General features: G+C 38.0%; 2 protein-coding genes and 1 long non-coding RNA gene across 4 annotated transcripts in view; all 3 read left to right on the forward strand.

Annotated features, from left to right (window-relative positions):
• The window catches only part of brsk1b (BR serine/threonine kinase 1b), a 35,004-nt gene extending 25,007 nt beyond the window's left edge, over nucleotides 1–9,997 (forward strand). For both annotated transcript variants that reach the window (XM_008415262.3, XM_081609593.1), the window contains exons 15-20: nucleotides 393–441; nucleotides 1,183–1,306; nucleotides 1,404–1,505; nucleotides 1,637–1,745; nucleotides 3,155–3,244; nucleotides 3,486–9,997. In XM_008415262.3, coding sequence (XP_008413484.1) covers nucleotides 393–441; nucleotides 1,183–1,306; nucleotides 1,404–1,505; nucleotides 1,637–1,745; nucleotides 3,155–3,244; nucleotides 3,486–3,715 — 704 coding nt within the window. In that variant the 3' untranslated portion in view covers nucleotides 3,716–9,997. The remainder of the gene's footprint in view (nucleotides 1–392; nucleotides 442–1,182; nucleotides 1,307–1,403; nucleotides 1,506–1,636; nucleotides 1,746–3,154; nucleotides 3,245–3,485) is intronic.
• The window catches only part of LOC108166503 (uncharacterized), a 123,871-nt gene that overhangs the window by 41,286 nt on the left and 58,141 nt on the right, over nucleotides 1–24,444 (forward strand). The gene's annotated exons all lie outside the window — the stretch shown is intronic.
• Nucleotides 12,691–24,444, forward strand: part of cpt1a2b (carnitine palmitoyltransferase 1A2b) — a 33,246-nt gene continuing 21,492 nt past the window's right edge. Inside the window, exons 1-6 of the mRNA XM_008415266.3 lie at nucleotides 12,691–12,823; nucleotides 19,417–19,559; nucleotides 21,775–21,914; nucleotides 23,098–23,275; nucleotides 23,428–23,529; nucleotides 24,007–24,144. Coding sequence (XP_008413488.1) covers nucleotides 19,419–19,559; nucleotides 21,775–21,914; nucleotides 23,098–23,275; nucleotides 23,428–23,529; nucleotides 24,007–24,144 — 699 coding nt within the window. The 5' untranslated portion in view covers nucleotides 12,691–12,823; nucleotides 19,417–19,418. The remainder of the gene's footprint in view (nucleotides 12,824–19,416; nucleotides 19,560–21,774; nucleotides 21,915–23,097; nucleotides 23,276–23,427; nucleotides 23,530–24,006; nucleotides 24,145–24,444) is intronic.

Consider the following 24,444-nt stretch of genomic DNA (forward strand, 5'->3'; position numbering starts at 1 on the left):
ACATTTTTAGTTTCACTGGAGGAATGGCCGGAAATGTCATGTTGATTCCTTGTATGTCTAATACATATGATGACAATAAAGTAGACTTTGACTTTGGCTTGGGGGAAGAAAAAAAAAGAACTTGTTGTATTCTTTAAATTAGTGCTTCACCTGAGGGCTGACGTCATTTTAAATTTCATCACAATGAGCTTTGTAAAAGCAGATCGGTGGAAAGAGTCTCTGGTAGCATCTCTTCCTGTCAAGGAGCTTGTGCTTCAGCCTTCAGCTGTGTTGAGTAATGCTGCTGCCGTGATAAGCTGTAATTAGAACAATTAAATTAGAGTCTGTCATCAAGAATCACTGGACTTATCTTCTACCATCTTTCATCCCATCTCTCTGCCTGTTTGTTTTAGTCCCGACATCAGAGGACATGTCCAGTCTGACTCCAGAGTCCAGTCCAGAGTAAGTACACATGTGTAATTTTTATTTATTTCAATGTGTTAGGTAACCTGGTGAAAAGCAGCTCCTTGTACTGCGCTTAGTTTCATTCTAATGGTCTGGGCTAACAGCTATTGAAAAAAGATTACTTCCTGGAGGTGTGGGCTCTGTTGAAGTTTTAAATTTTATCCAATCACTAACGTTTAATGCACCAGCTCGATGCTATAAAGCTTACCTGATATTGCCTGTGCTGTAAACAACCATCCTCCACTGCAAAGAGAAAAGTGCCGAGCCCAACGAAGCAGCTGTTAATGTTAATACAGTGTTTGGAGGTGTGACCAATGTGAACTGAACGACTTTGTTCACTTCCTCCGTTGACATTGCTAAAACTACAGGCAGAATACAATTCCAAAACAGTGCAGGAACTCAAAATTGTTCTCAACGTCTCCTTCTGTCCACTGATCGGCCCAGTTTAAAAATCTACTGGAGGAATCCGAGTAAATGCGAGAAATCCTAGAAGGAGCACTGAACGGAGACGAGAATTTCATCAGAAGGCAGTTGGCAGATATTTTTTATCTCTATTTCAAAATATTGTGAAATTACACAATGCGAAACATACATTCATAAAAAAAAAAGTCATTGGGCCTTCCAAAAAATTGAAGCCCTTGGCGACTGCCCGATTAAGCCCTTTCTAAAGTCTGACACACAGTAAAAGTAATTTTAAATTGGTTCAAAATTATTGTATTTTTTTTTTATTGTTCCTAGGCTGGCTAAGCGGTCGTGGTTTGGTAATTTCATCAGTCTGGAGAAGGAGGAGCAGATCTTTGTCCTGATCAGAGACAAGCCGCTCAGCTCCATCAAGGCGGACATTGTCCACGCCTTCCTCTCAGTGAGTGCCATCAGCCTTCAACCAGCTTCGCACATCGTTATCATCTTCTTTGTCTTTTCAGTCTTAAGAGACTCCATCTCCTCCGTTGTCTCCACAGATCCCCTCCCTCAGCCACAGTGTGGTGTCTCAGAATAGCTTCCGGGCGGAATACAAGTCCTCGGGTGGCCCATCTGTCTTCCAGAAACCTGTTAAATTCCAGGTCATATTTCCTTTTTTTGCCTTGACTTTTTTTTTTATCCATCCAACATCAACAGAAAATAGGTCCAACAGGGTTTCAAAAGGTTCGAAAAGTAGAGTTTAAAGTCCAATTTTTTGCTCTCGTTTTTGTAGGTGGACATCGCTTTCTCTGAGGGAGAGAGAGAACGAGAGAGGGAACGAGCGGAGAGGGAAGGACGAAGAGAGATGGGCATCTACAGCGTCACCTTCACGTTATTAGCAGGTGAGCGGCCTTGCAAAATAATTAATACCCCTAAACTTAAAGGTTTTACATATTTTACAGTATTTCGATGTGATTTTATATGACAGACCATGTCAAATCTACCAAAAAAAGGCAGTTTGTATAAAATGATAATTGGCGGTAAATGTTCTTTTTTCTCTCTGTTTTTTTGTTTGAAAAAGGTTTGATGAACAAAGTATGCATGTCTTCTTTGTTTGCCGTCTTGCCCTTATTATTAATGTGAAAAGTTAAAGAGATAATGAATAATTTTATGTGGCACTCCCCGACATAGATGGCATTTTCTCCTTTTGGATTGTATTTTTCAGAGCTGGATGACATAAAAGGCTTTTTTTATTTATCATGAAAGAGGATCACCTTTCCGTTATCTTCTGTAAACAGGCAGAGCTTATCAGACCGTCCATATTCCAAGCTGGTGATGCAATGGCCGCTGCTAATACCCCGGGTCTTATGGATCTGTTGGCTCTAGCAGCCATTTACACTAGAATTTAGTGTTTCTGTTGTGCTTTAAAATATGCAAAAAGCTGCTGGTATTTACTTTCATCACAGCAGTAAAGAAGAAATGGCAGGCAACAAACTGGAGTAAACAGTAAAGATCACAAATATTATGCCATTCAAGAACCTTTATGGATCTCAGTGTATTAAAACTGTAGCAAGAGATTTCTTGAGAATCCCCCCTTCACTGCTCTATCTGGGATTTCTCCCATTGAGCTGGATTCCTGCAGTAGAATTTCAGTGAACAGAAGAAGTTGTGAACAAAGATGTTGATTTTCTGCTCTGTTTTAGAATTGTAGTCTGCCTGTAGTTTTAGCGATGGCAGCAGAGGAAGTGAAGGAAGCCATTTATTCTTTGTTGATCACGCTTCCAAATTTGGAACAGTTAAAAGTCAAATGTTTAAGTTTACAGCGCAAGTAATTTCCAGTAAAGGCTCCTACATATTAGAGTGTACTGTAAGTACTTTGTAAAGCTAGTTTTTGCCTGCTTTTTGAAGTGCCTAAATCAGACTTTCATTTGGTTTTACAACTGGTCTCCTTGTAAATCAGTCAAGGTTTTTTGTAAAACATATTTCCGCACCAAGGCAGTTCAAAGTGCTTCACATCATGAAAACATAAAAGTATGCATTTTGTGAAGTGCCTTTGTTAAAATCATCATTACACATCCAATATGTTGGTCAATGTTCCATTTATTACGGTCCAAAAGCAGCTCTAAACAGGTGGGGTTTTAGTTTTGATTTAAAGGAACTCAGTGTTTTAGCTGTTTTGCAGTTTTCTGGAAGTTTGTTCCAGATTTGAGGTAAAGTCTCTGACATCACATTGTGAGTAAGGACAGTAAAATGTGGAGATGTTGGGGAAAACTGCCTCATAACTGACTCTTGATTCTTCTTACCCCTTTAGGTCCCAGTCGCAGATTTAAAAGAGTCATAGAAACTATTCAAGCTCAGCTTCTCAGCACTCACGATCAGCCGTCTGTTCAGGCTCTGGCAGGTGAGTTCCAAACATTCACATGCACATCGTAAATGTATTCATACACCCTGAACCTTTTATAGCATTTGGCCATGTTGAGTACTGTCAATAGGAGCAACTCTTCCAGAAAGGCAAGATATTTAGAGTGAAGGGGAATGAATACAAATAAACTTCAAACATTTAAGAACACTCTACAAGCCACCTGTTTGTAAAGCGATTAGAGTAACAGCTCCTCTCTGGATCTGTGTTCTTTGCCACTCAGATGAGAAGAACGGTCAGCTCTCCCGTCCGCCCAGCGCTCCTTCCCATCAGAACTCCCGGAATTTCGAAAGCGGATCGGAGCGAATGGAGAGGGAGCCCACGGTGGACGGGGTGAGCGGCGGCAGCAGCAGCAGCAGCAACAGTGGGGGGACGGCCTTACAACGGCGAGAGTCGGGGAGAGACAAGACTAGACTCCTTTCATCGTCCAACGGGACGCAGTCTCACCCGTGAAAAGAATGTTGCAAACGAGAAGAGAGGGTTGACCGCCTGGCTTTCCTCTCTTCCTCCACTCAGTCCTTCCTGCTTTCTTTCCTTAGCCTTTTCCTTACTCCTTTCCAGGCTTCTGACCTTTAATCCCATTTAAAGGAACGGAAGGCGAGAAGGACTTTAGTCAAAGATCATCTAGAGATCCAGAGAATTCCCCCAAAGTGTCTGTCTGTAGTAGAAAGGCGTACAGAAGGGAGTGGGAATGTAGAACAGAGAAAACTCACAACCAGGGAAACGAGTCGTCCACCTCCCACAGCAGATCGACAAAGCACAGGACATTTCCGACAAACTATCACAATCAACAGTTTCTTCAGACTTTGCAGGAATCCTCCAGGTCACTCGGTCAGGTTGGTTCACTGCGACACCGGTCAGCAACTGAGTGCATCGACGCATTCCCTTTCATCACTTCCTGCCCATCCAGATTTATTGTCCGCATCACTTCCTCTCCTCACCTTTCTAGGGGCGAACAAATGTGTTTTCTCCAGACCGACAACATGAAGGAAAGCCGGCCGAGAATCAGATGAGCTTTGTGATCGTCTGAAGTGGTTTGTGTCCCTAAAAGCTCAGCAAACCCTAACGGCACATTTTCACAATCAAACAGGATGAGAGCAGAGGAACAAATACCACCAGAGAACGGATCCGCGATAACGTGGGCACTGTGCGTCGGAGAACACAACTTATGGAGCCCCCACCCCTACTCCACACAGTTATTTCTGATATACAATGATATGAAGCTATGATACCATAATGCCTTTACAAGAGAAGACAAATGTGGATAATGGTAAGAATTTAGCCACATTTCAAGGAAAAACTAGTCAAGCTGCGAGGAGGGTCCCCTACTAGTCTAAAAGCATGCTGGACGAAAAGATTAAGAGGCCAAACATAGAAGGAGCTGCCCGTTAATTTAAATGCAGTGGACACAAAAAAAACTAAGACGCCAAAAACCTTCTCTTTGGCTTATTTAGAAATGAAAAGCAGTTTTTATGTGAATGATTTTTAGAGCATTTCTTTTACACCATGCAGAATCCATATAAATGGATTTTTTTTTTTTTTTTTTTTTTGTTAGGGTTAGAAATTTTAGTTTGCTCTTTTTTAAGTTGGTCTCTCTGAGCCTTAGAACAACTTCTAATCTAAAACACATGCTAGCACTAATATGAGCTGGTTCGCCATACCCTGGTTCAGTACTCTAATTTTAAAATCTCTTTATCATCAGACAGTAAGTACCAAGTGCATAATAACGGTAATAGACCTGTAAACTTTTAAACAATTCAACAAGTCGTCAAGTTTTGCCTCACCATGGTTAGCATTAGCTTAGCATTACCACAGTTTCAGAAATGGCTTGTCATGAACCCAAACCACAATCTTTTCCTTCCTATTAGAGATTCTCTTCTCTGAATCTGACCAAACAAAGGAAGTCATACTTCTGACTCATAATGACAGTGATATATTTCAGTTATCTCAGTAGCTGTATGCCGCTCGTATCCTGTTTACACCAAATCCACTTTCCTTTTGCCTGGATGCTTGTTGGTCCCTCTTGTCTCTACATAATTTACTTCTTCTTATATTTAATATTGTTAATGGCAGAACAATAAAGCATAAAGCTGTGTTCCAAATAACAGCAGCATATTTGGGAGAGCGAGGAAAATCTGATTGTAGCTTCTATTTCTGTACATGCTAAAGAATTGCGAATACTGCCCATTCCATGCCAAACTGGCAGAAAAATGTATGATGTTTGTTTACACACAACAAGGTGAGAAAAAAGGGGGATTAAAAAAATAACTGAAGTAAAATGCTTGAAGATTCGGCTTTCCTGTAAAGAATTTAACAAATATTTACATGTACAACCATTAATTCTGAAAATTGCCTCACATCTGCGTTGAATTACATCAGCCGACATCTGGCACCTGTTAACAGGTATGTCAGCTTGTTAATAGGTTGGAGTACATTCCACAGTTCCTCTGCATTTCTTGATTTTGCCTCAGAAAAAGAAGGCTTGATGTTATCAAATAAGTTTACTGTTGCCAGGTCCAAGGACTGGAGTTTACTCTCTGTGAAGATAATAATAGATTTTCTCCCACGCCTTTCAGGTTGTTAGTTTTCATTTGAAAATAACCATGCAGAGTATCAATTCCTAAATTTCTTCATGTTTTCCTGCTCCAGTTAATCTTCTGACATCAGGAGTCTTAAATCTCAGCCCCACCGCCAATCCACTAGAGCAGATTTTCTCATTAGTGTCAAAATTATATCTATAGAATCAATGCAATAGTGGTAAGGACATTGCAACATCAGTCAAATACCAACATTACTCAGTCTCACTCTATAATGTCTACTCTGGTGAAAATTTACTCCACAGACATGCATAAAACAGAAAGGAAACTTTAGGGTTGGCCTTTCTGATTAGATAAATATTTGACCAACTCGGGTCCAAATGTACCCCAGAGATCAGTTGGATCATAAATATATGCAAAAAGTAATAATTATAAAGGAAACATACCCCATCGTGATACAGCAGAACAATGTAAATACCACATCCTTGATCCCATTGCACCTTCACTAGTCCAAACAAAGCACAAGGAAAGCCACACAAGATGTGACAAGGTTTGGTACTTCACAAAAACTGCTTTGTTTCCTCATATTTAGACTCAAATAAAATGACTTTTTTTTCAATATTACAATGCAAAGAAAAGACTGAAAAGCATATTTAAGGACAGAATGTTTGCTAATCAAGCCTCATGTTTTGTAAATTTGGACATGATATATGTCCACTTTGTTTACAAAAATATCTAACGAACCTGAAATTACTATTTAGAAGATGTCTGTGGATGTCCTGTCTTTGGAGGGCTAAAGCAGCTAATTTACTGGCTTTTGCTACAGTGCATTGTCATTGAATTGATGGCCACATTATGTGAAACCCGTCTGCCATTTTTCTGTTTTTAACACAACTTTAACCAAAGGTCCAATATGATCAATGTTCTTCACATATTTGCATATACTAAGATAACTAGCCTCCAACAACGGAGGAAAACACAATTCTGGGCTAGCTTAAATGGCTATAACCCACATTAGCCGAAGCTAAAACTTATCTTAAGCATTAATGAATAAATAATTGGCTTCTTGAGTCAGTAAACAATGATTCAAAGAGGCTCCTTTGACAGTTAGAAATTTCAACATAGTTGTTTGAAATCATTCCTATTCCCAAAGTCTAAATGTTTTACGTCTCACTGAAAAAGAATGAAGGTCGGGAATGTACTGTTTACAAGAAAGCTGAGGTGAAAGATCCAACATACTCAGGTGTGTCTGTCGTCATAGAAACTATACTCATGCTGCCTGGGTAGGAAAAATGAAGCCAAACCGAAGAAAGAAATGTTCCTGGTATTTTTCTTTTTTTTAGTGTCTCCTTCCTTTTATGGCACCGGTCTCTGTATATGTAGATGTTTTTCATTGATGTATTTAACACAAGCATAAATGAGCGTGGAACTAATTATTTGAATGTCAATACAAAGTTCTTAAAATTACTGCACTACATTTTTATCCATGTATTTATTGAAGTTTGTATTTTTATTATTTTTTTATTTACTATGTATTGTTTGAAAGTAGATTTTTTTTTTTTTCGTGCAGGGATTTTAAGAGTAAACCAACACCTGTCACTGAAGAATAACTTACTTTGACACTGAGATATTTCATGCCAAAATATGCTTTAAGCTCCGATGTACATTTTTGTATCTTCTGTTAAGCTTGTAATTTATTTATTGTCATCTGTGTGTGTCACCATAGATGTTCACCTTTTACGAAGCTAAACCAAAAGTTCATCTACACTCTGACATTTTAGGAGGAACTTTAGTGATAGGTAGATAAGTATCCGAGACTTCATTCTGCTTTGCTGTGTTTGATTTTTATCACCGCCTCAGACAAAACGAAAATAATAGGTTACTAGAATGTTGTATGACTACTTTAAAGAATTTCTCTGTCTTTCTTTCTGCCTAGGGGAACAAAACACATAAATGTAGGACATTTTAGACATTTTGTTCACTGTGGAACAAGCCCCAACGTAGATTATTCATTAGATCCTACAGCTCTTATGACATAAAGAATAACATATTCACAGCTATGCATGATGTCCACAGAGGAAGCCATTTATTTTATTTTAGCTGGTCTTGTTTCCAAAGTAAAAAAAAATGTCGATTCAGTACAACAGCTTGGTAATAGCTACAGGTCATACAGTTCTCACAACAGAAAGAAAAGCATTTTCACGACTATGCAGGAGGTCCACAGATACAGACGTTTATTCTCTTTCATAAGGTTTCGGCTCCAGTTAAAAAATATCGGTTCTGTAGAACAGCTGTGTGGCACCGTCCACACGGAGACGTTTTTGGGTGTGTCCGCTAAAGTTTTTGGTCGTTTAGGCAGTGCCTCCACACAAATTTACAAAAGCTTTTTATGGCCCTGGGAGATATATTTTTTAAAAAGCGAGTAGTAAATTTCTGCCAAAAACTTAAAGATAATCTCAAAAATGTCCTAGAAAACACAAGGAAATTTCTGAACTTGAAAAGCTGAAAAATTTCTAGAAAAAACTTGGAAATTTCTGAGTTTTAAAAGTCACAAATATGCATGAAAAACTAAACTAATTTTCTCCTCTTTTTTTTTCTTCCTATCTACAATACACCCCAATGCGCCCATACAAATTCGGCATTTGGGAGACCAGAAACGATGCAGTTTGAAACCGGGTTCTGGGGTTGTTGAATTTCAAAACGCTGGTTTCATGACTGTGTGGCCATGCGAGCCACAAGGAATTAACTATGAAGTCATAACTCCAGCTCTCTCTGCCCCGCATGCGCCTCATTCTCACAAATGACAAGCATGCCACATTCTGTTTTTTGTGCCATAAGCTGGCAGTGTTACAGTGCCACCAATTGGCCTGGCATACCTACTACCTTATCTTCTGTTGTGTGGACGCACTTTAATTTTAAATGTTTTTAAAAGTAAAAAGAGAAAACAATGCACGTGTACAGGACCTCAAATTTCTGGTAAATTCATTTTCACAAATATCTGGCTGTGCTCTGCGTTTAGAGCTAATTGACATGTCGGCATGCTAAACAGAACCGTTTTTTATTCATTTCAAAGCTGGCATGGTAAGGCCAGAGTTGTCACGTTCATGTTTTCATGTACTTTTTGCTTAGTCATCAAAATCTCTTAAATTTCAACCCATTCTCTCCTGACTTTTGGCAACCTTGTTCTTCAACAGCTTCAAACCTAAAGGCAACCTAAACCCTCTCAGAATGTCTGCTACGATGGATGCACCATAGACTCAGGTGAAGCTGTTTAGTTTTAGAACAGCTTTGGGGAGGGACTGTAAGTTCTTGCAGTAAGCCGGAGCTCGGTAGCGATGTTAGATATGTGGTGGACGTGCGTTTTAGTCTTCTGGTGAGTGCATGCACATTTGACACCTGTGGTGACCCTGGAGCACAAGCCCCGTGTCCAAAGGGCAGAGGTCAAACAGGTCTCAAGTTACAGATTTCCATACCTATTTTAAAACACCAACTTAGAATGTAATTCAGAAGAAAAAAAAAAAAAACCCAACTGAAGCTAAAGAAGTTAGCTAATCAGTGGCAGAACTTACTTACCTTATATCTTGTACATCTTCCCATTCCGTCTCTTTGTATTTCAATCCCCACTTTCCTCCTAAATGCACATAACACATCCTCTTATATAATCACCCTTCTTGTAAACATTTTCTACACTATATACTTTGATGCAGATGCTGTATACGTTTGTATACACTGTGCCTGTCTCTATCTGCATTGTATGCCATTCATAGCTATGTAGCATTCACTATGTTTTATTGACTCTGTAGTCACCATACAGCTCTTATTCTCATCATTATTACTCATTCTTCTTCTGCAGTCATAAAAACAATACAACTACAATATCTGCAGCCCTTATGCCCTTAAACCCTCTTTCCAACTTCAAATTCCCTCCACCCTCGCTTCTGTTTCACAACCCTCACTCCTCCACACCGATTCACGCAGTAGACAAAAAAAATGACTTTTTCACTCTAAAAGAATTCATGAACAAAGAAGGTGTAGGTGTGACGGGGGGTCGAGAGAGGAGCTAACACGATTAATGATGATGATGACGACAAAGAGAAATGTCTGTAGTACAATTACGCAAAAGGAAAAGTGCACTATTATGACTATGATTATTATTGCCTGTGAGAAATGCTGTTCAATAAACAACAATGGAAATGTATGTTGGAGTTTGGGTTTGTTTTGTTGAATAATCGCTACAGTTTAACCTTCCCGTGGCGTCTGTTTGATCCCACGAGCTTTTTACCCTGTGCACGGTCCGGCAGGGTCGCACTGAACCCGCGTGTGCTTTTAGGAGATTTTTGGGCTTTTTTGGTTTTGGTAACTGGCAGTCTGATGTCTGTCATCTGAGCTCACGCTAAGAACATGTGAGGTTTAAGAGGATTACTAGTGGCCAACCTGGTGAAGCAATCTGATCCTATGTGAAAAGTAATTGCCCCCAAACATTCTAACTGACTTTGCCATCTTTGGTCTTGACAAATCATCTGGAATCCAAATAAACTATCAATGGTCTCTACCAGATTCAGGCATGGACTTTGACAAGGTCAGTCCGAACTTCATTGTCTTGCCTCGTAACCAGAATGTTGTTGAGTTTAACTGAAATGATTGCCAACTGATTGTATCAATTACATCAAATGGCCCAGGTCCGGAAGAGGCCCCAGACCACCATCCCACCACCACCACTTCTGAGTGTTCGTACAATGTCTTGTTTCTGAAAAGATGTTTAGTCTTTAACTTTGGCCTTGGATCACTCCCACTGAAACAACTTTTACATCATTTTGTCAGTATTTAGTCTTAAATACTGACCTTAGCTGGTACTAGTCATCTGCAGTCGTGTAGATTGGGTTGCTTTATGATGTCTTTGTTAAGTCGTTGATGCACCTTTGGAGAATTCTGGTAAGGCTGATCCGTTCCAGGAAGGTTCGCCACTGTGATATCTCATATTTATTGCAGACTGATTAATTGTTCTCTTTGTTTCTCATCTGCTCTTAAATTAATTTGGATAGAGGAATGTTGTGGTGCTCTCTTAAATCTTTTTACCTTACTTTATTTTGTCAGACAGGTTATAGTTAAATGAAGTCAATGTAATATTGAGATTGAGCTAATGGTTTTACAATAGGGTCAAATGTATTTTCAGTTAAGAGAGAGAAACCAGTTAAAATATCTTGCTGAATTTTGGACTGTGGACAGCAGAGTAACTGCAAAGAACCAGGCTCCAGGCCGGGATTCGAACCTACGATCGTCTTGTTATAAAACAACAATGCTAACAACTGTACCACCATGCAGTCACTTATATTTGTTAAATTAAAAGTAGTTTAATGGTCTGCAAAACTTGGAGTTAATGTCAAAATGATTGCTCGGTCTGTCAGATTTAGGTTTCAACTAATCTTTGAATTTTACCAACGTCTGAATTCAAGTAATATTACCACTTTGCAGCCAGTCCCAAACTAAAGTCTGACACAGAATCTGTTTAGGGAGGTAAAGATTAAAATCTTGAGAAGGACGTGTTAGTAGGAAAACAAAATGATCTTTTTAGGGGGAGGTGAATACCGTTGAGTTATGTCATAGCTGTGGCTGATGCAGAATATTATGTGTGTTTGACCCAGAACTTGCAAATTATCTGACCTGGAACATTGTGTGTGATTAACCCAGTAGTTGAGCCAGTTGTTATGTCAATAATCTGTCTAAAATAACAGATAGGCCTCATGCGTCAACATAGTATTTGATTAAAAAAAAAACTTGAGGTGGAGACAAAGACTTTGACCTCTTCAACAATGAATCATCAGAATACCAATGTAAACATTCAAAAGGGAGGTTAGAAATGATTACATGGTTTTGACTGCAGTGATACATATATAGGTTTTTACAACAATTGTTGGGAAAGGCATAAATAATGTTTGACGTGCATTTTATTTAGTGTGAAAAAATGGTCCATCTTTCTAAACTGATACTCTTTGAGAGAGATTCTGGTCATGTTTTCTTTTAGAAACAAAGTTTATGACTACGGTAAATGAAAATAATGTTAAACCTAAATCTTCTGGCTGTATTTAGTCTCAACTTTATCATACTTTACTATAATTTCATACTTCATCACAGCAGTGGACTCGCATACAATCCCCTCTTAGACTGTATTTACAGTGCAACTAAAATAATTAGGATTTATTTACTGATTACGATCAAAATCATGCAAATTATATAAAAAAATCTCACATATCAATACAGGTTTTTGCATGCACTCTGTAAAATAAAACTATGTAAATAATACAGTTACCACAAAACAGTAAAAATTTGAATGTCACTTGGCCACAATTTTAACACCATTATAATGCTCAGGTGCTGCATCTAAAATCAACTCTTATATGACAACACAGGGTAATCTGGGGCAGTACTGAAAATGGCCAATAAACAAAATTAATATGTGCACATTACTACATTTTAGTTTTGCAGCACTACAGAAAAATAACATCTTTCTTTTGTTATTATGATGTAAAATTAGTATTTACATAGGTGGAAAAAAAGTTTATATACTAATGCCAAGTTTTGTGAGGTTAAAAAAACCCCTGATAAATTAATTTTAACAGAAATGTGAAGACTTTTTATGGTGACTGTATGTACTACAGTGTAAACTTGAAACAAATATCTCCAGCCATTTTGTAATGGCAATGACAAATAATAATAATAATAATAATAATAATAATAATAATAATAATAATAATAATAATAATAATAATTTGTTTAAAATACGAAACTACTGCCGTTTTTAACTTCTAATTTACCGCCTGAGCTTTCTCTGTACGTTATGAATCAAAAATGGGTGTGATGCTCCCAAAAAAGGAAGCAAATGACGTGCTGCTGCTTTTCAGCCATTGGCTATGGATGCTTCTGAAGGGGCGCTCACGTGTAACGGGCTCGTGAAGGGAGGGGCGCCAGCAGACGTTTTCTACATTTGTTTCCATCGTTCAAGATCCTTTGAAAAAAGACGGATCAGGTAATTGTATCTTTGTTTTGTCTTCTCTCGTCAAAACCACTCGTGGTTTTTACCTAATTGTGTATTTACAGGCCTTTTTCCTTTTCGTTTTTGTCAGTTGTGCGTCGCTCCTCGAGCGGTTGGTGCTGCGTGGTTCTGAGTGGAGTAAAGCACTTTTACGACGTTACTACTAGATTATATTACCGCGACAGACAGATATTCTTGCTTTGCTATCGGAGCGCAAGATACTCCCTGAATTGTTTTTGTTTTGATTACATGGAAGCTCGCCTGTGTCCTTATGGGAAATGTTAGTATGTCTGTCCACCCACAAATAATGTCAGTTGACAATGGAGATATCTGTCTCCTGTCTTCACGCGCGTGGCTTCGAAAAATAAACGGTCTCTTTGTATCGCTGTTGCTCCTGAAGGGAAGTACTGACGGTATGCAAGTGCCGTTTGTGGCAGTTTGTTGGACGTTTCGTCTTGTCTAAATGTAAAGACAAATGACTTCTATATTTAAGAGGAAGGGGAAAGGGGCTTAACTACAAACCCGCACATTAACTTTAGAACATGGCAACGAGTGACAGAAGGACAGAGTGAATTATTGAAGTGCCTTTTGGATACTAATAAAGCCACTTTACCCTTTTTTATGGCACAGTTTAAATATATAATCTATTAATTTGTTAGCATTACAAAGTAGCGACGCTCACTAGCACGTGAGTTCCCTTCCATCACTCTTGTATGGAACGCGCTGAGCTAGCCGTACCATCTTTTTTGCTCGAGCCTGTTAAACAGGTTTGGCGTCATAGCTTTAACAATAACACTCATGGATGACTGATTTGGAGCCTAGGGGTAATTAATGTTTAGCTAAGTTACTCTAGAACAGTGTTTCTCAACCTTTTTTGGGCCAGCGCCCCCCCAGCCTTTATCCAAGTCCCTCACCGCCCCCCACCAAAGAATTTGTAGGCTACTTTACACTGACTATTATTTTATTATTATTACTATCACTATTGTAGATGTTTTGATTTTTATGCTTGTTTCTCTGTTTATCATCAAGATAATTTCCCAGAGAACAAAAAAGCCATGTGAATAGAAATTATTTTCACAGGCGTCTACAAAAAATGCAATGAACGAACATTCAAGTTAAAATTGGTAGGCCTAACAGCAGCCAATCAGTGGAAAAAATATTCTTGTTCTTTGCCATTTTCTAGTTGCTAAATATTCCACAAAATGACCAGATAAAAGATGTAAAACAATGCCAGTTTAAACTTTGATCTATTTGCAAAATGATAGTGCTCTGCAACATTAAAATATGGATAGAACTGTAACTACATTAATCATAACTCTTCTTCTCTTCAGTGTTTCTGTCGGTTTCTGGTGGTGCAGCTCTGTGCTGCCTTCAGGAGAATGGGACATCAGAGTATCATTCATAAAATTTCACCCACATGGCATTTATTGTGCAAACCAGAACTTTCAGTGGAAAAACAAAAGTTCCATGTCCTTTTAATGCCATACAAATATGAGACAGAAACATGGATTATATCTTCATATAAACCTGTCTATTGATTTATAGATTAATAGTTTTACTGGACAGAAATTACAAAGAACAAATCTGGTTCTTAATCAAATCCTAATGAGTCAAATTGAAAGTGTCATGGAGTCATCGGCCTCATGACATTAACACTAACATGAAAAATAATATTGAAGAAATAAATATATAAAATCTAATTAAAAACATAAATAAGTGATAAGTTATTTACTGTTATGGTCTGTAAGATATATTTATTCTCAGTACTAGATGTAGTCTCAACAAACCCATGACATTTCAACAATATTATTTTACCTTTTATCTGGAAACAGTGTCTGTTTATTCTTGCCATACAGTCCTCTGTATTAAGTATTGCTCGAAAGGTCTTGCCATACAAGTTTATTCCTCTATATTTACTAGAGATGTGCCGATCAGGTTTTTTCCTGCCGATACCGATCACCCAAGAGGGACGATCACCGATACTGATCACCGATACTGATCACATAATTTTTTTTTTTTTTTTTATCATAAACACTACCGGTTACATTATGTGGAAAAAGGAACCATGAATTCACCTTAATTTAGACAAAAACTTGTTTTTAATAACTTTTTCCAAGAAGAAAACTAAACAAAACAGGCATTCTGCAAATTGTACTGCTATCAGTAATACTATCTTTAACAGACTGATAACATATGAAGGCTCTGAAGAGGCCAAATAATGCAAAGAGCCAAAATAAAACCTCTCAACATTGCCAAAAAAATTCAAGTATAAAACTTAACATTCAAAGCAAATACAAGTTCCATTACAATAAACAATCCAGAGTTACTGAATGAAAACTTCCTGTTAGCATGGCGGCTAGCTGATTACTGCTAGTTCTGAGTGGCTGTTTCTGACTGAGCAGAGTAATTATGCAGAGCAGGGAGGGGATCGATTATTTTTTTTAGAGATTATCTGTCTCATGTTAGGACAGCGAAAATTTTAATACGTATGTAAAATTAATTTTTTTAGCTTAGATGCTGCAGCTTTAAACAGAGGTTCGGTGTGAGAGTCACTACCAGGTGGAGCAGAAGCGGCGCTCCGTCTGTGAAATATTACTACCTGTAGCGCATAGCAGCGGTTCAACAGCGAGAGCAGAACCAGCGTCTTACATCACAGCTCGAAGACTTAAATAATTTTGCGGGTTATTTGTTTAGCTTTCTGACCGTCATGCTAATCTGGGTGAGTGTTTGTAGCTGTGCGCTGCTTTACCTGCTATCTGATCCTCCATGTCTTTTTTACTGCAGTGAGCCTCGATGTAGCCAAACTCCGTCAAGTATGGTATTGTTTTTATGTCGCATTAGCTTCGTTGTGTTGATGCATTTTGACGTGCTTCAATTTTCCGCCACAACACGCAAACTTCCCCATTCAGTCAGTGCGTTATAGTTCCACATCGCTTAGGATTTGTTGCTGCGCGTTTGCGCAGTGTGAAGGAAAGAGGAGATCAGCTGCACAGGCAGACTGCGAAATGAGATGCAGGTGATCGGTATCGGCAACAAGAGCCAATGATCACCGATCATGCACTTTTTCACAAAAATCGGCCCGATTATGATCGGTGACCGATCGATCGGCACAACTCTAGTATTTACTTTAGTTTCTTAGTTTATTCTAGCATTTTGTTTTTCATTTATTTCCATTTAGTTTACTTTGATTAGTATTGTCCTCTCTTAGTTTATTGCTATGTCCACTTTAGTGTCTTTCCTGTTGCTAGAGTTTTTTGATCGTTTATTGACGCTCACCATCAGTAATCTTCACTCATCACCTGCTGCGCCACATCATGTGTTGATTTTTCACTGTTCAGCGTCGGATTCTCTGTTTTTATGCCACATCTAGTTCGTCGCTCCGTTTTATGTCCCTTGTCTCCTGTTTCAGAGTTTTGCGCAATGTGCACGTCTTTTTTTTGTGTGTGTGTATTTGGTTAGCCAAATACACAAAGCAATTAATATTTATGCAATGCAAATATATAACATAAACAACATTCATTACATCAGTATTACACCATCAGTTCAATAAATTCAATCCAAGTGATACATATCGTGTTGTGAGCAGAATATCGCGTATCATGTTGTATCGTAAGATTAGTGTATCGCTACAGCCCCGGTGCACACAAACACTACATTAACATTGCGCCAAGTCTTCTCTAGCTTAGTTATTGTAGCCTATAGGTGTAGAACATCCTATCTTGTTGCGGCCTTGTAACAGAAGTCACACAGGTCCAAGTCTAGGAGAACAGACTGGATGTTAGATAGACCAGAGACAATAGAGATAATTATAGTTGCGCTCACAACAGAGGGGTTATGTAGTGGCATTAGCACTAGCATGCTAACTAACAGCAGTGGCTTTTCACATTCTGCTACAACAAACTTCAATGTAGTTTGCTTGCACTTTATGTAGTAGACCAAGAAAAAGTAAAAAATGCCAGTAGAAGGGAAGGAGTTACCCAAATTCTATGAGCTGGGATATCAGTTCTATGAGCTTTAGGAACTCGTAGAGCACTGTTCAGTTCACTTCAAATCCACAAGTAGATGGCTGTCAACCTCAACCTAATCCAAAGTTTGGGTTAAAACCAGGGATGCACCGACGCACTTTTTCACTTCCAATTCCGATACAGATATCTGAGGTATAGTATCGACCGATCTGATACAGAAAAACAGTGCCAAATGGACTTCAAAATTATAATTTTTAAAAAAATACAGCCATAAATGTACTTAATTGCAAATTTATTTAATAACTATGCACCAGTACAGCACAACTAAATACACCAATAACTTCACAATCTTGGTCACACGTAAAAACAACACAACTTTAATTGGTTATGTCACTGCAATTAGGAGTAGAACAGACAAAGTAAACTGAGAAAGATAAAACAGTAGGTTGACTAAGTTCGTCAAACATAAAAAACAAACTGTGGAATTCCTTCTTTCAAATGGTTCAGAAAGTCCAGTTAGGAATTCTAAATGTAATGTAAAATAAATAATAATAAAGCATGATGTTGCTCAGTGCACAAAGCATAGAATTAGACTGAATAGATCTGCCCTTATGGATCAAACACATTGCCACAGAATTTTTTTCAATATTTGCACCGATACAGATATGAATAACGAATCGGTGCATCTCTAGTTAAATGTGATTGATTGAGCAGGTAGAAGACGGTGGATTAGCTTACCTCTACAAAACTGTGGAACACTTTAGTCAAGTGAGGTAATTTTTAATGTGCTACAGAAATAAACTTGACAGTGACATTGTGACACCTGAGGTAAGTTTGTGCTCATCTAAGAGAGGAAAATAACTCCCTACTCCAGTCTTCCTGAGGTCACTGTGCATCTCATTGCTCTAAAGGCTGAGCACTTATAAAATCTGCCAGACTGACCTAGGGCAGCGTGCCCCTCCCACATTCACATACCCACAGTGCAGCGACTGTGATGCGTGGGAGACGGGTGGCAAACAGGAAGAAGGAACAGACAATTCCTTCTTTCAGGTTATCATTGAGAAGCAGTGAAGAAAAAAACCTGCATTACAAATATATCTGCTTCTGTTTATTTGGAACAACGTTTAAAAAGTCAGTCATTGTGTTTGTTCCACTTCACAACTACTTTGCACTTGTGTTGGTTTATCACAGGAAATCGCCACCCCAAAAAACCCATTGCTGTTTGTGGCTGACAAATTGTGAAAAGTTAACACAGTCTCAAGTTTTTACATTTTGATTTGATGCACAGTCAAATTAGCCCCACAACTCACCAAACACTTCAGGAATAATTGTCTAAATTTTCAGCGATTAATCATTTTTTTAAATAAACTGCATGAAATAACCAGAGTGAACTAGCCGCAGAATACACTGGCTGTTGGTGCTGCACATGTAAAAACAACATTCCTTCCACACTGAATAACTCGAGTGTTTTCACATTGATTTGCACACTGTGATGCCTTCTGGCTTTCAGAGAAGCTTTCTATCAAGAGACTAGAACTTTTTCAATTTATTTTCTGCGCTTATCAGCCAGTTCCTGAAACTAGGAGCGGGCATTTATTGTATCGTTGATCATTTATTGTGATCATGATAAATTCCTAATATTGTTCAACCCCCCCCCCCCCCCCCTGCCCCACACACACAAACTGTCTATGTTCACGGGATTCTTAGTCTTACTATTTTCTCCGAAACGTATTTATCAATTAATTTGACAATATGCTGAGTGTAGTTACTGTGAGCAGTCTAGTGATACAAATCAGACTTCTTTTTTCCTTTTTTTCTTTTTCATTTGTAAGAGGTGTATTACAAATGGAAATGTTTCTCAAGGGCAATACTTGTCTTTGTGATGCCATGGTTGCTGTGTCACGCTGCGACTATTATACAATTACCAAAAGAAAGGCAATAAATAGTTCTTATCGTCACTTGTATTGTTATCACGATATTACCAGACAATATTGTGATAAAACTTGAAATCTATATCGCTCATAATGATGTAACTAGGCCTACTTTAAGGTTACAGGTTTTTTTATTATTATTTTTTTTTTTTTTACAAAAGATTGCTAACAACATCACTATTGTGTGGCCAGAATATGAGTTGACATTGATATTTTAGGGGCTGAAGACTCCCTAAAATATTCTTAAGCCCCCTAAATAATTTTGTGATTTTTTTCTGTTATTATTATATACTTTTGTTTGTTGTTGTTTATTTATTTATTTATTTATTTATTTATTTATTTATTTATTTATTTATTTATAAAAGACTGCACACAGATATAATGTTGCCAGATTATGACTTCAAATAAATAATCACAAAGTAGCATTTTTAACTCTAATATCATCACAAATTGGTCAAGTTCCCTTCATGTCGTTGTTATAATCTGGGAATTGGTGTAAAATATGATGATAATTGCTGGGAAGGTGATACAAAGGGTACCTAATAATTTTTAGGTGTAGTACCACAAAAAATTATAATCATCCTAGCAACGTTTGCTAAGAAATCATTTTATTAAATGGATTAAGTGTTTACAGTCATATTTTGTATTAGAAGAGGTTCACATATCACATTTATCTCTTTTCATGTGACAGCGATGGCGGAGGCTCATCAGGCAGTAGCGTTCCAGTTCACCATCACACCAGAAGGCATCGACCTGCAGCTGTCCTACCAGGCCCTGAACCAGATCTACCTGTCGGGGGTCCGGTCCTGGAAGAAGCGAGTCAGCCGCATGAAGGTCAGCATGGAGAGGCGATAGAGTTCATCTGTCACATCAGCTTCATTATGCCTCACATGGTTGTCCACATCATTCTTGTGACCCAAAATTCCTCCTGAATGCCTTTCATTAAATGTCTTTCAGTTTGGCATCAATGTCCCATTGGATAACTGGATGAACTAATTTTTCAGTTAACCAAGATTTTTAATATCTTGGATTTGGGACAATATATATAAAAAAAGCAACACATTATGCTTCATTTAAGGCAACATATCTGAAACACATGCCAGGGTTACAGCATATTAAGGTTTTAACGCTATGCCATCAACACTATAAGCTACAATTTTCTCATGTTGGTTTAAATTCATTTTAAAAGAATTGAAAGAAGCTGAAAACCCTTTTGTAGTGATGATGTTTTGACAAACCGTGACTATATATTTAGTTGAGCCCACCAGTGGACATGCTTTGGATAGAGTTTACTGTGTTCTTTGCTAAACTCATGCTGAGAACATTAGTTTGAGGTTGTTTTTGTTCTGAACATCAGCCACTGTCCCCTTTCTGCTCTTCAATGAGAGAGAAATGACAGACAGACCCGCCCTCCAGGTCACGTCCGCACATGCCCAGTTAACAATTGTCACCCTACTGTTGCCAACTTAAAGACTTTGTCGTTGTATTTAGCGACTTCTCATACAAAAAAAATATTTAAAAGGCTTTTTTAGCCCATAATCCTCAATCAGAACACATAAAATTATGTCTCTAAAATTCTTTCACTTGCAGTTTTACTACATTGTTTTCCAACTATACACCTTGAAGTAGATCAAAGTGTTTGATCGCTGTCTTTCATTTTACAAAAGTCTTGGCTTGCTTGCATAATGTTGAGTTAAAGTAATATATTGCTTTAGATAAAACTTCAAACAGCTTTATTGTGTTTCTGAACTCTGGAGTTTAGAACAACACAAGCCCTCTAACATGATGATCATACACGGAAAATATTGCGTTCTACTATCCTGGCAACTGGATTTACAAATATCTATAGAAATCAATTAGAAACTGACAGAGACAGTAACAACCTGTGTAACTTATTGTGAGTCTGGACTCCAATAAGTTTTCATACCTCAGTAGGTAGAAATTCTGTTGTTGCTAAGACGTAAACCCAACTTGCTACTACATGTGCGGGTGTGTCAAGTGTTACGATGGTATGCTGGAATGTTGTTTATGGCCAGGAAGAAAAAGAATCCAGAGGCCTCTAAATAAATGCCGTCAGATTACAGTTATAAATATATACGAGCCACAAAAAGCAGGTGTTATGTACTTTGTTATTCAATAAATTTATACTGACTAGTCTGTTGGAAAGCTGTTTTATAAGGTTCAATGGGTTTAGCTGCACTTTAGTCTATAATCCATCGTTTAATAAAAACATGATTATCTCTTCAACTGCCACCACATACACACATGCACACACGCACACACACCCCAGTTCAGGGTGTGGACTCGCCCAGAGAGTTGTCTGTTTTCTTCCTGCTACCATACCTTGTAAATGACACTCCTTTAACTCCTCCACATTTTGTCACGTCACACTCATGAACTTCCAGGAGTTTTAATAGGATTTTATGTAATACATAGACAGAAACAGTGCAGTAAAAAAAAATATTTGGGGGTTTTCTACAATTTCTTTTCACAAATTAAAATCTAAATAGTGTAGCATGTAATTCTTTTCAGCCCTTCTGAGTCAATTAAAACCATCTTTTGCTGCAGTTACAGCTGAAAGTCTTGTGGGCTAATGATTCTAACATTTTTGCCAGTCTAAAAATGTTTCTCCATTTTCTATCTGCAAAATAGCTCGTTCAGTCAGATCTGAAGCACCAGTGAAAAACAAGAATCAAATGATTCATTTTTGATAATATTTTACTTTGGAAAGTTGAGTGAAATCACTTGGATTTACTCATCTGAGAACTGATCTAAAAAAGAATGAGAAATATGAATTCGGCGAGTCAGTAAAAAATGACTCGCCTATTTTTATTTATTGTAAAAAAAATAGTATTTCATAAAAAATTACTAGAAGCTGAGATGGTTTACAGATTACATTAACACTAAAAGCCATCAATCTGGAGGAAATCAAGTTTCCCAACCATCAATTTTAAATGAAGAAACTAATATTCATATGTGCATTTGGTCCAAAAGCAAATAAAACTATTGATTTTAAAATCATACTTTGTTTTTTCTTCTGCCGTCACAGAACAGAGTGATAAAGGGAGTGTATCCTGCTAGCCCGTCATCGTGGCTGTTTGTTGCCATAGGGATCTTGGCTACCATGTACATGCAGTCTGATCCCAGCATGGGGCTCATCGCAAAGATACAGCAGCATCTTCCTCTGAGGTAAACAGAACCGGGATGAGTTGTCTTTAAAAACCACCAACGAAGACACCAGAGGAAGGAAACAATATTAAGTGTTGATGTGGAAATATATACTAGATTATTTTAAAAAAGTACTTGTGTTTTAGATTTTCAATCGTAAGACAGATAAGTACGGTAAATACAAACCTTTTTTTATATGTTCTTATTTATTCAGGTAAGTATTTATTCAAACATACCTGATCCTGTGTGAAAATATATTCACAGTGTTTGTCCCGGTTTTTCTGCATGGAGTTTGCATGTTCTCCCTGTGCATAGTGGGTTTTCTCCGGATACTCCAGTTTCGTCCCACAGTCCAAAAACATGACTGTCAGGTTAATTGGTCTGTCTAAATTGTCCCTAGGTGTGAGTGTGTGTGTGTGTGTGTGTGCATGGTTGTTTGTCCTGTTTGTCTCTGTGTTGCCCTGTGACAGACTGGTGACCTGTCCAGGGTGACCCCGCCTCTCGCCTGGAACGTTAGCTGGAGATGGACACCAGCAACCCTCCTGACCCCACTAAGGGACAAGGGTGTAAAGAAAATGGATGGATGGATGGATGGATGGATGGATGGATGGATGGATGGATGGATGGATGGATGGATGGATGGATGGATGGATGGATGGATGGATGGATGGATGGATGGATGGATGGATGGATGGATGGATGGATGGATGGATGGATGGATGGATGTTTTAAATTTTTAAATGTATTTGTTCTGAAACAAACCAAAATAGAGTACATTTATAAGGAAGGAGATACTTTTCCACTTTTTTTTTTGTTTTTGTTTTTTTTACAAGTCACAATAAGTTTTAAGACTTTCTGATTAAGTCCAGAGTCAAGTCTAAGTCCATTTTATTTTTAATTTTATTTTTAACAATATTTTTGACCAACTGTGTTATTTAGTCACAGAATAATAATGAATAATTTTTGGAATTTTAATATTTTTCCATACATGTTTATTTTAACCACATATGATTATAGAACATTGACTGCTTCTTTTTACCAATAGATGGAGCTGTTGGTCTTTCCTAATCTTAGTTCTCCACAGACACATTTTACCTGTAAAGATAAATATGTTTTCCCATTTTATTCGTCAGAATTAATTGAAGCTCGTGTTAATATTTGCAGTTCCCTTTGTGATGACGTTTGTTCCCGTCTTTCTGTGCAGTCTGCATGTTTCTCTGAGTAGTCAGGGTCAAACCATGGTGTCAGCTCTGGTCTTCAGCACCCTGCTGTGGCTTTCCCTCATCCTTGCCCTGCGCTTCTGCCTCAAGCTGCTGCTCTCCTACCACTGCTGGATGTTCGAACAGCATGGGAGAGTCTCCAACACCACCAAAGTCTGGGTGGTAAGAGCCAGGGTGGTTTCCTCTGCATACCAGTGATTGTCATTTATTAAATCTGAGTGAATTTTCATTTAAAATCTGTTTTAAAAAACTGTTATTATCATCTGTAAACTTTCTGAAAATGACACAAAGGTCTTTTTTTTTGTTCTTCTCAGACTCTAATGAGTTTATTTTCAAGAAAGAAGCCTTTGCTGTACAGCTATCAAACCTCCCTCCCTCATCTCCCAGTTCCTGGCATACAAGACACTCTGAGCAGGGTAATTCTTCTTCATCTGTTCTATGTTCTTCTCTGATTAGTGCTCTCCTGTCAGTTTCTGCAAACAGCCATGTCTGTGTAAGTTTTGCATTTGTTACATTCTTCCCACTGTTGAGTCTTCATCAAGCTGCTTGTTTACTACTGTTCTCTGACAAACCTTCACAGAACATCTGAATCACATTATTTTTACATATTAGGTAACTTCTGAAGGAAATTCACACTTTCAATATGTTTGAATTTTTAAATATGTTTAAAATTTATTTTAAAAAAAAGTCTTTCCTTTCACTTTTTGTTTCTGTACAACTAAAAATCTCAAGAAATTGAAACAATTAAAAGCTTGAAAAGGTTTAAGGGACAGATATATGTATGAAAAGGTTTAAGGGACAGATATATGTATAATAAAACAGCTCTAATACACACAGACACCTCTGGATTACCCGTCCTTGCTTCCCTTTTGTCACTCCCTGTTTGTCTCTAGTATCTAGAGTCAGTGCGCCCTCTGCTGACGGATTCAGAGTTTCAGCAAATGACTAAGTTGGCCAATGAGTTTGAGTCGACCCTTGGACACCGACTGCAGCGCTACCTAAAACTCAAAGCTCTGTGGGCCACCAACTATGTAAGTAGATTCCTTCACTGATTAAATATGAAAAATAAAGCTTAATGAACTTGTTTCATTTGCTGGCCGTTTCTCGCTCAATTTTTTTCTATGTGTGACAGTTTGAGACATTTCTCACAATTAGGGTTGCCACCTTTCAGAAATCAAAATAAGGAACGCCCACCACGGCGCATCATCCTACTCTCATGAGGCGGGATGTCCGCTGCAGTGATGGACAATATTTTATGGCAGTGTATTTTGTCTTTAAAAAGTGATTCATAGAGCAATCGTTCATGCATAGAGGCACTTAGAGTTTCCCAG

Source organism: Poecilia reticulata, chromosome 8 (genome assembly GCF_904066995.2).
Source record: "Poecilia reticulata chromosome 8, P_reticulata-male-v2, whole genome shotgun sequence".
Classification (NCBI taxonomy): Eukaryota; Metazoa; Chordata; class Actinopteri; order Cyprinodontiformes; family Poeciliidae; genus Poecilia; species Poecilia reticulata.